Genomic DNA, 13,553 nt, shown 5'->3' on the forward strand with positions numbered 1-13,553 from the left:
ATTGTCGGTAGTACGGTCGGACCGCAATTAAGACAAATATGATCGGACGCTTTATGAAGAGCCACTTCCATTGGAGGCAGCATTCGCAGCGTTGGTGTGTGTGCCATGTTTCAAGATCGATGTTTTCTGCATTGCGGCGTCGGAAGTGGCTCTTGCGGCAGCCGCCGCTGCAGCACCCTCCTTGAGGCGTTTCAATCTTTCCGTTCGGCCCTCGCCTGGAAGACCGCCCCAGACAGGCTCGATCGAGTCTGCTCTCCAGTTGGATCGATGGCTAGCACGGGCGCCACCCCGGGCGGGAAAATGGACCATAGGAGAGCTCCCGGCGCCGGACTCTCCCCACATTCGGACACGCTGCAGCTTGCGTAGCTTCGTGAGTCCGTACATGCATACCACCGCCGTGATGGCGAAGCATGTAGCTGAGACGCCGCCGAAACCGATGTCGGACTCCTCGATGAAATTCTTCAAGTTCATGCCATAAAGAGCGGAGAAAAGTGTTCCCGTTGCGAGTCCGAGGGTACCAATACTGAACTTGAGGTCGAGCAGCATAAGGGAATTGCGGTTGGCATCGAGGATGGCTTTTACCCTGTGCAGATACTACATTAGTATTCTATGTGTAGATAACGATAGTGTGGAGGTCAAACTCACACTTCCTCCGTGTTCCGGATTCCAGTGACTAAATTCCCGCTGGCCTGGACAATTTCATCACAGACTTTATGGTATGATTCCAGGAGCATTTCAACCTCCTGATGGTCATGGTCCTCCCTTTCTATTCCATTCGCACTCTCCGACAAATACATCGAGGCCAAGTCATCGTCCGCCTCCAAAAGGTCGTCGATGGCGTCTCGTACGAGACGGGCTTTCTGTTCAAAGGTTCCGAGTCTCTTGGAGTAAATAAGGAGGTGTCTTAGTTTGTCACGATCGATGTCCTCCTCCAAAGCTCGCAAAACGCGCACCACCGGCTCCCTTACGCCGTTAAACTCTTCCTCCAGGCCCGTAGTAACACTGATCAAAACAGCCTCTAAGGCGCGGAACTCGTACGGTAGGGCACCGGCACCCTGGACCTGTTTCTGTCGTAGTTTTCCCTCCAAGTCGTAGACAAACATTGACTGCATGTAGGAATCCGTCGAGCCGTACGCATCAAACACCAAGACCCGATCGGCCTTGATCAACACGCGAAGGTGTAGCAGGTTGATGAGGATAGCGCTCGGTCGCACAAGGATATGAGGCAGCGTTGACGAGTCGATCTTGCGAAGGTCACGAGGAAGCAGGCCATACTAGGGATTTCTGTTAGCCTTATGTCACCGGTGCCTGCCTAGTAACTCGTCCATATATCTTCACTGACCTTGGCGATCAATTCACTCTTCCTGAACTCTCCATTGACAAGGGTCACATTTCCATTACTGTCAAACTCAGTACACCGCAGCCGTGGTTCATTGGAAGCCTTTGCTGCCAGCAGTCGTCCTCCGAAGTTTAAGCTTCCCTCCGTGCTCTCATCAATCAGCGCAGGGCTCAAGCTCCGGTTGAGCTTGGCCTCCGCCTGGCCCGGTCTCAGATCCAAAAGCCTGCGGAGTAGCGGACGACTCTTAGTGGAGGAGGTCCGGGTAGACGGCACTGTGAGGGAGGACCGAAGCCGTGAGCGTGGGCATTGGCACAGCGCCGCTCGAGATCGCGAAGGGCTCTTAGGGAATGTGGACAGCAGCCCGGCTTCCACGGTTGCTCGGCATCGCGCTGGATTGAGATGCGTCCAGTTCAAGGAAACTTGTAGCGCTGATATACCAGAGGTTCGGCTGTAGGTTTGCGATTTTCGTGGATGACCCTCACAGGTCAATGGATTCGCCGTGAAGTAGAGGAGCGAGTCGGTCTGCGAACGCAAGAAACGGAGGAGCGACGTGGATGGAGCAGTCGGTTTCAAAGACGACGGTGACAGCATATCGGTCTTGCATAAACAAGCCGCCGTCAGGAAGATGAGAAGTCTCGATCCGGTCTCTGTCTCTCTCTCTCTGTCTCTGTCTCTCTCTTTCCACCCGTGTCCTTTCGTCTGTATACAATCCTAAAAATCCCGCATGACCGCGGGCGGCTGTCCGTCTCGGGCCAACTTTGATCCGATAGTATACTTCGGCAGCTTTTCTACTACTACATAATTCATTCCTTCAAGGGATATGCTTGAAGGTATATATTGGTCCCAGATCGCTAGCATCTCACTTGGTCCAGTGAGTCTACATACATTGTCTCCCAGACCATTCCTTCTACGTCCCCCTCGCAAGATAACATGTGGAGGAGAACTCCGTCGCATCAGAAAAGAAAATATTAAGAAAAAGAGAAACGCTGGTGAAATGCAGGTATCAAACAAAATCACAAGTCTAACCCGCAGTCACAAGAGATGGAATTCCGAAAAAGGAAAAGAAAGATGCCTCCCGACTTCACCAATCATCGTCGTCTTCTTTTTCGTCATCTATAGCAAAAAGAATCCGGGTTAGAAGGCACACGCGCATCTTTGGGAGAAAATAAAGTATCAACTTACCACTCCCTCTAACTTTTCCCTTTCTCTTGTTCAACGCTTCTTGTAGAGCTCCAGCTAATCCTCCTTGAGGAGCGCCTCCGTTGCGGGGAGCCGCACTGGAAGATTCGTGGCCGCCGCCCGGAACTATGGCCGCACTCCGATCGTTCTTCTCCGAATCCTTGACCTTCCGCAAGCCTCCGCCTTGTTTGCCTCCGGATGCTCTAATGGCAGACAAAAGATCATCTCTTCCGCCACTAGGCTTTGGCAAAGGCGGTGCAGCTCCGCCAGGAGGTGGGGGAGGGGGTGCTCCGGCTCCAGGAGGAGGCGGTGGAGGTGGAGGTGCGCCAGCGCCAGGAGGGGGGGGAGGAGGGGGAGGAGCTCCAGATCCAGGAGGGGAAGGGGGGGGAGGAGGGGCTCCAGCGCCAGGAGGTGGAGGTGGAGGTGGAGGTGGAGGTGGTGGAGGAGCTGCAGATCGAGGAGGAGCCCCTGCTCCAGGTGGCCGCGGGGGAGGGCTGGTAGTTGTAGGTGGTGGAGGGGGCTGTCGAGCTGAGCTGGCTGGTGCTGGAGCAGGCGGCGGCGGGGGAGCGGGAGGACCTGTACTGGACGATGGTGGAGGCGGAACAGGACGGGAGGTAGCCGGTACAGGAGGTGGTTGTGACGCTGGGCTTCTCGGGGGCGGAGGTGGAGGAGCTGGCGCGGAGGGCTGGGCATGAGGGACCTTTGGGGGAAGCTGTGGTGGTGATGCAGGGCTCCGTGGAGGTGGCGGAGGAACGGAGGGCATGGGAGTTTTCCGGCTTGGGGGTGCTGGTGGTGCAGACACTTTCCGTTCCCCTGTAAATGGCGGGGGCACGCCAAACCGACCCGGTTGGTCGTCCATGGGCGTCTTCGGTGGTCGAGGAGGTGGAGGAGGGCCCGGGTTTGACCCGGACATTGCTCGTTGGCGATTGGGAACAGAGGGAGCAACCATATGGGCGAATTTACCTGCATCGGCAATCGGAGGTGGCGCACGAAACTTGGGTCTCGGCGGCGATGGTTCGCGGTTCGCTGCAGGGGATTCTTCCTCTGCGTCAGGACGCGCTCTTCGCGAGGGCGGGGGAGGCGGCGGGGCCCCTCGTCGACTGCCTGTGCTATTGCCCGTATTCTGTGGACTAATGGCTGTCGTCTTGGGGGGAGGGGGAGCAGAGGGGGGCGGTGGTGGAGGAGCCTTCCCCTTTCGCTGGTCATCGCCAGACGACGACGGTTCGGCTCCATTGCCTTGCTTCTGTTCGATATATGCCTTGATAAAATCCGAATTCTCTGCAATTTGGTCTTCCGTGATTCCCATCTGTAGAAGCTCCTCCAAAAGACCCTTTTGTGACGGATCACTGGTGTCGAACGGTAGTGACTTGCGTGGCGGGCTGCTCGAGGGAGGCGGAGCAACCTGAATCGAAGGTGCAGGGGGAAGCTCAGCAGGGATCGGAGGTGGATTGGACCCGGAGCTCGACCGATGGCCTAGCAAGCTGCCAAAGAGCGACCGTCCCACGCCAGACTTCCCATTTGTAACCGGAGCAGGACCTTGGCCTCTTGTCGACGCAAAGGGGGTCTGTCGGGTTTCTTTACTTGCACTCTTCTCCCGTTCCCATACTTTTTTGATAAACGTTCTGGCCTCTTTTTCGTCGACAAAGGAGAAACCAGCGGCGCAGTCCTCCAGCTCAAAGGTGTGGAAGAATGAACGGTCTTGGTTGTACTGGAAATTATCGTAGATTTCTTGGTCCCAGATGACACCTCTTCCAGCGGGCTATATAGAGTTTCACAACACCGTGTATATCAGCGACCCGTTGGATATGAGACTCAGTTGGAAGAGAGATCCAGCACTCACCGATACATCTACCAACTTCAACCAAAAGGTGCGCCCGACCAAGTCATTTGCCAGCACCGCCGCCCCCTGTAGACCAGTATAAGTCCATCGCTGGGGATCCGGATAGGCCACATATAGTCGCGCAACAGCTACTGCGAGGATCTTATTTGCGGGTTTGGGAACAATTCGCTTGACAGTCTCTTTGTCGGCATCATTGAGAATGGACGGCATGACGGACGAAAGTGCGATCGCTGTCCAAGGACCGCGTGCACAAATAGGTAGCAGTGATAGCGCCGATGGGTAGATGTGTGCTTAGGTGATCTCGCAGACACACATTGCAGGAGTGCCGTCGCTCGAGGCAGCAGGACGCAAATGCGCTCGTTTCCCCGGGGACAGAGAGCAGCTATGATATGGGGTGGTCGAGGAGGGTCGGGGAGTTGGTGGGCAAAGGAGCCGTTAGAGTTGGGAGAGAAGAAAGAGGCAGAGGTCAAGTTAGCAACAAGCCAACTTAAGCGCAGAACCACTCAGCATCACTAGGGTAAGTGGGGAACTCCAGGCTACGATATCTTATTCATTCCACTTCTTCTAGATACGGTATGAAATGAATTCATTCTCTGGTTTTATCTCTCGAGATAATTGATTTTTTCCTGTAGACTGTCCATCATTTTCTCCATTCTCCACGCCAGGATGCTTTGCTAGTTGACATGCATCCCGCGTGGCCAGACGGTCGCTTCAACGCCCAATCCTTTAATCGAGCGAAGGCTGCCAGATCTATTTAAATCGATCTGAACATTATTCCCATTTGTTGCACTGTATCCGATTCTGGCCAACCCGGATGAATCTCTACTGGCCCTGTCTCTCAGTTGGGAGCATGCCACCCCTTGGATAGGTACTCCGCAGTATACTGGGATCATGCAACTATGCCGCTTGGTCTACAATTCATAAAATCCTAGGTAACAGATCTGTTTTCATACAAATTCCTATCCCAAAAATGCCTCGAGAGAGAAAATTGAGGCGCAGAAAGGGGGGAAGAATAAATAATGATTTATGATTCTCTAAGAGTGACAGGTGTAGAGGCACAGTTGGCTAGTGATGATGTAGAAATATTCCACCAACAATGCTACTTGACGTCGTAATCCTTGACCTTACCAATCCCGTTGTATATTCTCTCCATCCAGTCTAATTCTTCAATATAATCCCGACAATTCCTGCCATGGTCGCCCTCGGTTGCCTGCTGTTGCGTCATATCACGTGACACCGTGTTCACTTCTCTGCCTTCGCGAAACGAGGCTTTCCAACTCGCGCCCAGAGACCCCTGATGCCACCGGAACGTTCAAATGTCCCGGTGAAGCTGTCCTTGCCCTTGGTACGTTGTGAGAATAGTGGTAGGATCGGGAAAACATGGATCGATTTGCTGATATACTTCCAGCAATACCAGCAGGACATCTTCACCGAACTGCGGAAGGAGGATGAGCTGGTCATTCTTGCCCGTGGCCTCGGGCTGTTGCGTCTCGTAACGAACCTACTCCACTTCTACGATGCTGCTGGGAACAATCTAGTGCTGGTAGTTGGCGCTGGTGATAGGGAAAATGAGTGGATCGGGGAGGGTATGCTATTCAATCCTACTTAGTTCGTCATATACAATCGGGAGCCAAGTCCCCTGACTTTGACTTCTACAGCTCTGGCGGAACACTATGCGATTAGCAAGACCCCTCTTGCTAGGGGTCTAAAAGTGATCAACACTGAAAGAGCCTCCGTTTCCATGCGGTCTGTTGTTTTGGGAGCTTTGGATGATGTGAATACTGGCTGACAACAACCCAGAGAAAAAATCTATGCGGGGGGCGGTATTCTGAGTGTGACATCCAGAATACTGGTTGTAGATCTCTTATCCAGTATGATAGTAACTCTACCTCTGGGACACAAAGTTACTAATCAGATCTTAGAGCTTCTCGACCCAGAAAAGATCACCGGGATGGTTGTACTTCATGCCGACAAGTAAATCCATTTCGTTCTAGAACTCTATCCATGTGTATGCTGAACGTATGACAGGGTCGTGGCAACTTCGACGGAGGCCTTCATCGTCAGGATTTTTCGGCAACTCAACAAGCAGGGCTTTCTCAGGGCCTTTTCGGACTCTCCAGAGCCTTTCACGACGGGATTCGCGCCGCTAGCTAATTCTATGCGCAATCTTTTCCTTCGAAAGGCTTCTCTATGGCCGCGTTTCCATGTCACAGTCGCAGAGTCCCTCGAGGGACACAGGAAAGCCGAAGTAATTGAGCTGGAAGTTCCCATGAGCGATAAGATGCGCGAAATCCAAAATGCCGTTCTTGAATGTGTAGAAATCTGTATTGGGGAATTGAAAAAGGCAAACACTGGACTTGACATGGAAGATTGGACGCTAGACAGTGCCCTGCACAAGAGCTTTGACATTGCGATTAGGCGTCAACTCGACCCTATATGGCATCGCGTGAGCTTTCGGACTAGACAAATTGTCAGTGATTTGTCTGACCTTCGGGCAATTCTCCAGTAAGTCTCACTTGACCTTTTTTTTTTTTTTTTTTTTTTAAAAAAAAAGGTAAATAAATAAAAAGAAAAGAACTTTAAAAAATCCTATTCATGTCAAGGCTTTCTAATTAGTTTCCAGTGCTTTGCTTACATACGATGCTGTCTCATTCATGAAGTATCTCGATACCATCATAACAGCACATTCACCACCACCTGGGTCATCAAAACACAGCTATTCGCCGTGGCTTTTTCTCGATGCAGCTCATGTTCTGTTCCAGACTGCAAAGTCTAGAGTTTACCAAGGGAAAATAAGCAACGACGTTGGCTTGTCGTCAACTTCGTTTCTTACCACACTGCAGCCTGTCCTGGAAGAGCAACCAAAATGGGAAGTTATGGCGGAAGTCCTAGAAGAGATAGAAAACGATGCATACATCAACCCGGTGAATGTGGACGAATCGGAGAGCACTGTACTGATAATGTGTTCCGATCAACGAACCTGCCGACAGCTTCGAGAGTACTTGGGTACGATGCATGCGAATGTGGAAACGACAAACTTGGGGGATGAGCATACTACCGACGACGCTGGAGGAAAGAAAGGCTCTGCAAGTGTAATGATGCGCAGAAGACTACGAGAGTACCTTGACTGGAAGAGTTCCTTATTGAACGTTAACAAGAATTTATCTTCACGACTAGCTAATGATGACTCACAAGCTGGCAAATCTCAAAATTCGTCTGGATCTTCAAACCAGCATCAAGGAAGAGTCCCTCCAAATAAACGGCGTCGTGTACGGGGTGGAGGGAAAGCCTCATCGGCTGCAGTGCGTGCACCGAATACCAGCGTACAAACCGACGTTGAACCGCCGATTCAAGTGTCAGTCCTACTAGACGAACTCCAGCCTACGGAGGTTGAGGAGACTCAGAAGGAGGAAGTCATCATTGATGACCTCGAGGACATGGAAGATTTCTATGAACTGTACGATATGAATGACCTCACTGTGATACATCCTTACGACGGCGACATGGATGAACATGTGCTGGAGGAAATTCGACCTCGGTACATCATTATGTACGAGCCCGACTCGGCCTTTATCCGACGAGTAGAGGTTTACCGCAGCTCTCATGTGGGGAGGAATGTGCGAGTATACTTTATGTACTACGGAGGGTCGGTTGAGGAACAGCGATATCTGAGTGCGGTCAGACGTGAGAAGGACTCGTTCGCGAAGCTGATCAAGGAGAAAAGCGTAAGGATTCATCTAGTCATTCCCGTATGAAGCGTGTTGCTAACTTTATATGTAAAAGAGCATGGCAGTCACCATCACTCATGATAGGAACCTTGACGACCCCCAAGAGCAATTCCTTCGAACCGTCAACACTCGTATTGCTGGAGGGGGACGGCTTGCTGCAACAGCATCTCCATCACGAGTCGTAGTTGATGTGCGAGAGTTCAGAAGTGCCCTCCCATCTTTGCTACATGGCAACAACATGATTATCGTTCCGTGTCAGTTGACAGTAGGTGACTATATCCTGACCCCAGACATATGCGTTGAACGCAAATCTATTCGCGACTTAATTACGTCCCTCCGAAACGGCCGTCTCTACAACCAAGCAGAGACAATGCTTCAACACTACAAAAACCCCCTACTCCTTATCGAATTCGATCAGAACAAATCATTCACATTCGATGCATTCGCATCCGCAACTACCCCTGGTACTTCCTTCTTATCTGACTTTGGCTTTTCCTCCTCCGGCACTGCAACCACCTCTTTGGCTACGAGTAGCTCCTTAGTGAATCCATCCAGTCCGAAATCCGCACAGCATCTCCTTGTTCTCCTCACCATTGCATTCCCTCGCTTGAAAGTCATCTGGTCGTCGTCCCCCTATCAGACCGCTGAGATCTTCACCGAACTCAAAAAGAACAATCCCGAGCCCGATCCAATTAGGGCCGTACAAATCGGATTGGATATGGACATAGGAGCAGCATCTTCTGGTTCGGGCGATATCATGGCTGCAGCCGGTATAGAGCATCGTACTTTCAATCTTCTCCCTCAGGATATGCTCCGTGCCGTTCCGGGCGTATCACCACAGGTCCTGGAGCGGCTCCTTCTCGAAACAGGGAATATCACGGAGATTGCGAATATGGATGTTGAACAGCTGGACCCACTCGTGGGGATAGAGACGGCACGGAAAATTGTTGGGTTCTTTCGAAAGAGTGTATTTGATGAGAAATAGCTTCGTTCCGGGTTTGCTGCATCGAGATGCGGAGACTACCAGCACGAGGGAACGGCTCGTGTCCAAATCTACAAGATGTGTGGATACTACAGTGTACATAAACTGATCGGAATATTTTTGCGTTTTCGTAACCTTCCCGTAATTCTATCATCCAGGCTTTCAGAAGAATAAAAGAACGAAATAGGAAGAATGAAATAGACAAAAGAATTGCCAGCAAGAAAAGATGCTGCATGCAGCCAATCTCTTATAATGCGTCGCAACCAATTCTCTGCGGAAACCTGAGGTCACCATTCATGATGAAAAAAAAAATACAAGATGGAGCCCGTATCTACCCTCATCATACGGGACCTCAAGAGTTCCCTAATGATTCATACCCTGAATATATTGGGAGCAGCCCTGGGCGCTGAAAGGAAAATCCCCGTGTGAAGTGGGGAAAGCCTCAGTAACCCTGATCCTCCGTTATCCTCCTAGGAAACGAGTGCCGAAAGCGCCCTACCGGCAACTTCATCCTGCCGCGGGAACCTTTGCAGAAGGAAGCCTGACGGGTTTCCCAGAGAAAGAAACTAGTTTGACATGGAGAGAAAAAGAGAGTGAAAGTGCAGGGTTGGCGAGAAGAACCCAGTAGCTCTTGCAGGGATGAATGCACAGGGATGGGGGGGATTTTAGAGCTCGTCGACATCGATCTCCTTCTCGTCTTCGCTCTCGCGGTCCTCGTCGAACTCGACGTTGTCCTCTAAGCCCTCGTGGCCGTAGGTATCGGTTTCGTTGATCTTGGCGTGTTCCGGCAGCTCACCGTAGGCCTTGAGACTTCTGGCCTCGTCGGCGGTGTACTTCATGATAACATCACCCTTTTCGTCTTGGTAATCACGCAGCGAGAGAAGGATGATGTCACCCTGGTTGATCCAGACCTTCTTCCTCAGCTTGCCTCGGATATGTGCCAGTCGTTTCTCGCCGTCGAAGCAAAGCGCTTCCAGACGGCCGTTGCCGAGCATCTTCACGACCTGCGCATACTCCTGGCCTTCTTCCTTGAAAACAAGTTCACGCTTCTCATTGTCGTTCTCGTTCTTTCCACGACGACGGTTCTTACCACCCTATTTTGTAGATGGTTAGCCTGTGGGCTGATAAAAATGTAGTGTCTGAATGATGGAAAGCCCCTTATAGCCAACAATAGAGGATCCGTGTTGTCAAACTGAGAGATTCTCTCTAGCATGTTTGTCTGTCTCTCTCTCCCCCTCATTTTTTTTTTATTTTTGTTTTTTCATTTTCGCCCTTTTTTCTATTTTTTCTCCTCTATAACGGGTACACGGCAAGAGCGTAGAAACAACCGAAAAAACCATGACACAAGCGTGGTTAACAAAAATCAAATTCTTCTTACCTTTCCTTTGTTCTTGGGCATGGTGAAAACTGGCTACCACGCTGACAGTGCACTCGATGCGATGTCAGTCCTAGGAAAGACCCGGAGAGATGGAAGTGGGGGAGTTGACGAGAAAGCGGCGGGAGAGCAATTTCGAGGCTTTTTCAACCGACGACAATTAATCCGTGGGTGGCGGAGTTTGGTGGCCTGAATGCTGCCTTAAGGCTCGCCACAAGGGGCGCGCCAATTGAATCCCGCAGAACTCACCGCCCTTGATCTGGCACTCGGTTCTTGCGGCAGAAAAGATATCGCCATTTATGGGAAGAGATGCTGCTCGATGAATGTTTTTCTCTTCTATCTATACTATATTGTCGTGGTCCTGCACCATATAACTCCTTTACTAGTCATAGCAGAGAACGTCTTTGTGGAAGAACTGGCGTTACGACTCCCCACCCCCCACCCGGCAATGAAAGAGTGGAATTCCTAAACGACCAGCTTTATGGTCAAGCAGTGCCAATACTATAATACATATCTGCCAGGGTTGAGAAGGCACTCGACTCCGCTCTTTTCGAAATGAAGCTCATTGCGTCCTCCAAGCTATTCAACCTACGATTTAGTCCAAAGAATTTCCCCCCTCCCGTCGCCAACCGATACATCGGATCCCGCACCCATCCCATTCGGCCTAAGATTCTTCACATGTACGAGAACCGAGATCCAAGATCATTATGGTGGTACTTGAGTAATCAGAGAACGATGCCGTACACGAAAGTGGTTCGGTCGTGGTGTATGCGAAGAACTCGGGAAGCGTTTCGACAAGCATTAAGAGAACGGGGATTTAATGCCGATGGGAGGAGGATAGCCACGGATCCTAGAGGAACTGGGACACCCGTTGATGGATATGATTACCTGCAAGGGTCTGTTGAACTTAGCATCTCTCCGGAGATCGTTCGGGAAAGCTATGCTACAGTTAAGGCGGAGATGGATTCGATTGTGGATGGCATGTTACAAAACTGGCATACAGAGTGGACGAAAGCGATGGTCAAGAGTCAGTCCATAAGAGGACATTCATAATTGTTATAGATGTACAATATTGATAGATAGAGTCTACTGTATATTATGGGCATTGGGAAAGGATGTATTGGATCTACTGTAACTATAACTATAGGTATCTAACTATATAACACGCTGCCTTTGGTACCAGGAAATAGCGTATTACAACCCAAAGACTCTATTTTCTTTTTTTTTTTATTATTCTTTGTTTCGTTTTTTCACCACATAGAACCGTCCCAGGAGAATCAGAGATGGACCATTTGGCATATGCGGATTTTAAGCCCAGAGAAGATTAAAGCCAGAGAGACATCCGGACCCGAAATCCACGCGGCCCTCCTTGGCATCTTCGCTACCTGCCGATCCTCAGGCTGGACGACGACAACACAAAATCAACAACAACAACGACCGACTGCGACGCAGCCTCTTCTTCTCCCAGACCGTGTCCTTCCATTCTAATCTCCTCTTGGATGCGCCCTGTTTGATTATTCCTCTTCTCTTCTCTCTTCTCCAGAATGTTAGTCTCCTTGACTGTTGGCAAGGTAGACGCAGGCGTCGCCGTGCTCTTGACCCAGGACAACCGACTTGTAAGCTCTCTCCCTTCCTGCCCTTGCAGCAATGGACACATGTGATGGTGTCATTCCTGCAAGACGCCCCTTCTTGATGCCATCTCCACATAAGGCATCATGGCCCAGATGATGACACGACCCCCGTGGGGTACTGCATTGGCTAAATCGCACGGTATACATGCAGATCGAATTCCCCTCCGTCCTACTCCCAAACAACATCACCTCCGGCAGCATCGTCGACATCACGGTGTCGCGCAACCATAATGCCGAAACAGCCAGTGCAGCTGGATTCCAGTCCCTCCAGAAACGTATCCTCAACACGTACGGGGTCAAGACCCCCTCTCCTCCCGTCTTACGGCTCAGGAACGCAACCCAGACTTCCTTGGTCCTAGAATGGGATCCGATCAACCTGGCCACGGCGTCACTGAAGTCCCTTTCCCTCTACCGCAATGGCTCCAAAGCCGGATCGATACCACGACCCCTCGAGACCCGGAGTACCAAGATCAGCGGCCTCGCGATCCATTCCGAATACACCTTCCATCTGGTCCTGCGCACCACCGCAGGCACCTACCAGTCAGAGAAGCTCACGTGTCGGACTCACAAAATGACCGACCTATCGGGAATTACAGTCACAGCCGGAGTGCTGCCCCCCCAGCAGAAAGATGCCCTTGCTACAGCGCTGGACCGCATTGGAGGCAAGCTAATCGACTCCGTCCGTATAGATACGACCCACTTCGTCTGCACGGAAGGGAGGGGCCCGCTGTGGGAGAAGGCAGTTGAGATGAACATCCCCGTTGTGGTGCCTGAATGGGTGGACGCTTGTGAGGCCGAGGGCACGATCGTGAGTGTCCGCGGCTACTATCTGAATGCCGACCCCAAGGCCAGGCAATTGGGCCTTATCCACGGATCAACGCAGCATCAGCGCACAACGTCCTCTGTCACGTCCACCAATCCGCAAACCCCGTCGCAATCGCGACCCAGTCTCCAACCCCAACGTTCACAAGAGAGTGGACAGCATACGATCGGTGAACCACCGGTAACTCCTTTTCCCGGAGCTGGCATGAGTGGTCAGCCGACAGCTGAAGAAGACGAAATCACGTCGGACGATGACCAGTCGCCGCCCCGTCCCCCTCCCAAGGATGACGAGCCAGAGGAAGCCCAAAAGCCGTCGTCCAATGGTGAACAGAACGGGGACATCGAACCTAGCGAGCCTGCCTCTCCTCCAGAGGAACAGGAGAAGGATGAAGAGGAAATGGAAAAGGGACTAAAAACGGTAAAAGGTAAAGAAAAGGCAGCAACGGTGGAATATGACCAAAAGGGGGATTCGACAAGTAACGAATCCAACCGGGACCAGGGAAAAGAGGGCGAAGGGGACTTCAATGAAGTCCCTCTTTAATGGGCCATGTAAGCGATGTCTTTTTTTCCTTCCCCTTCTTTCACTGCTTTTATTTATTTCCCATTCTCTTCTATACCTAAGGGTCATTGATCGGCGTTGGTGACGGTACACAATAC

The 13,553-nt window shown here is 51.3% G+C and overlaps 6 protein-coding genes across 6 annotated transcripts; 3 read left to right on the top strand and 3 right to left on the bottom strand.

Moving 5' to 3' along the window:
- Nucleotides 1-51: 51 nt before the first annotated feature.
- MRS2 (CorA family magnesium transporter) lies at nucleotides 52-1,930 on the bottom strand (the record flags this gene model as incomplete). Its single annotated transcript, XM_033574769.1, has 3 exons — nucleotides 52-583; nucleotides 646-1,274; nucleotides 1,343-1,930. 3 exons carry the CDS (start codon nucleotides 1,928-1,930, stop codon nucleotides 52-54), a joined length of 1,749 nt encoding a protein of 582 aa, XP_033422787.1.
- Nucleotides 1,931-2,420: 490 nt separating this feature from the next.
- On the bottom strand, nucleotides 2,421-4,568 carry ATNIH1004_010195 (WASP family protein; the record flags this gene model as incomplete). Its single annotated transcript, XM_033574770.1, has 3 exons — nucleotides 2,421-2,452; nucleotides 2,522-4,277; nucleotides 4,359-4,568. The coding sequence occupies 3 exons, from the start codon at nucleotides 4,566-4,568 to the stop codon at nucleotides 2,421-2,423; spliced, it is 1,998 nt and encodes a 665-aa protein (XP_033422788.1).
- Nucleotides 4,569-5,655: 1,087 nt separating this feature from the next.
- ATNIH1004_010196 (ssDNA endodeoxyribonuclease RAD1) lies at nucleotides 5,656-9,071 on the top strand (the record flags this gene model as incomplete). The annotated part of the gene is made up of 8 exons (XM_033574771.1): nucleotides 5,656-5,703; nucleotides 5,767-5,944; nucleotides 6,017-6,104; nucleotides 6,159-6,229; nucleotides 6,281-6,332; nucleotides 6,387-6,863; nucleotides 6,982-8,083; nucleotides 8,142-9,071. 8 exons carry the CDS (start codon nucleotides 5,656-5,658, stop codon nucleotides 9,069-9,071), a joined length of 2,946 nt encoding a protein of 981 aa, XP_033422789.1.
- A 662-nt stretch (nucleotides 9,072-9,733) lies between these two features.
- TIF11 (translation initiation complex factor eIF1A) lies at nucleotides 9,734-10,467 on the bottom strand (the record flags this gene model as incomplete). Its single annotated transcript, XM_033574772.1, has 2 exons — nucleotides 9,734-10,162; nucleotides 10,447-10,467. 2 exons carry the CDS (start codon nucleotides 10,465-10,467, stop codon nucleotides 9,734-9,736), a joined length of 450 nt encoding a protein of 149 aa, XP_033422790.1.
- Nucleotides 10,468-10,998: 531 nt separating this feature from the next.
- Nucleotides 10,999-11,496, top strand: ATNIH1004_010198 (uncharacterized protein; the record flags this gene model as incomplete). Its single annotated transcript, XM_033574773.1, has 1 exon — nucleotides 10,999-11,496. The coding sequence occupies one exon, from the start codon at nucleotides 10,999-11,001 to the stop codon at nucleotides 11,494-11,496; it is 498 nt and encodes a 165-aa protein (XP_033422791.1).
- A 491-nt stretch (nucleotides 11,497-11,987) lies between these two features.
- On the top strand, nucleotides 11,988-13,437 carry CHS5 (putative chitin biosynthesis protein (Chs5); the record flags this gene model as incomplete). Its single annotated transcript, XM_033574774.1, has 2 exons — nucleotides 11,988-12,059; nucleotides 12,226-13,437. 2 exons carry the CDS (start codon nucleotides 11,988-11,990, stop codon nucleotides 13,435-13,437), a joined length of 1,284 nt encoding a protein of 427 aa, XP_033422792.1.
- Nucleotides 13,438-13,553: the final 116 nt, after the last annotated feature.

This window comes from Aspergillus tanneri (assembly GCF_003426965.1).
Source record: "Aspergillus tanneri strain NIH1004 chromosome Unknown AapTan_5_pilon_pilon_pilon, whole genome shotgun sequence".
In the NCBI taxonomy this organism is placed as follows: domain Eukaryota; kingdom Fungi; phylum Ascomycota; class Eurotiomycetes; order Eurotiales; family Aspergillaceae; genus Aspergillus; species Aspergillus tanneri.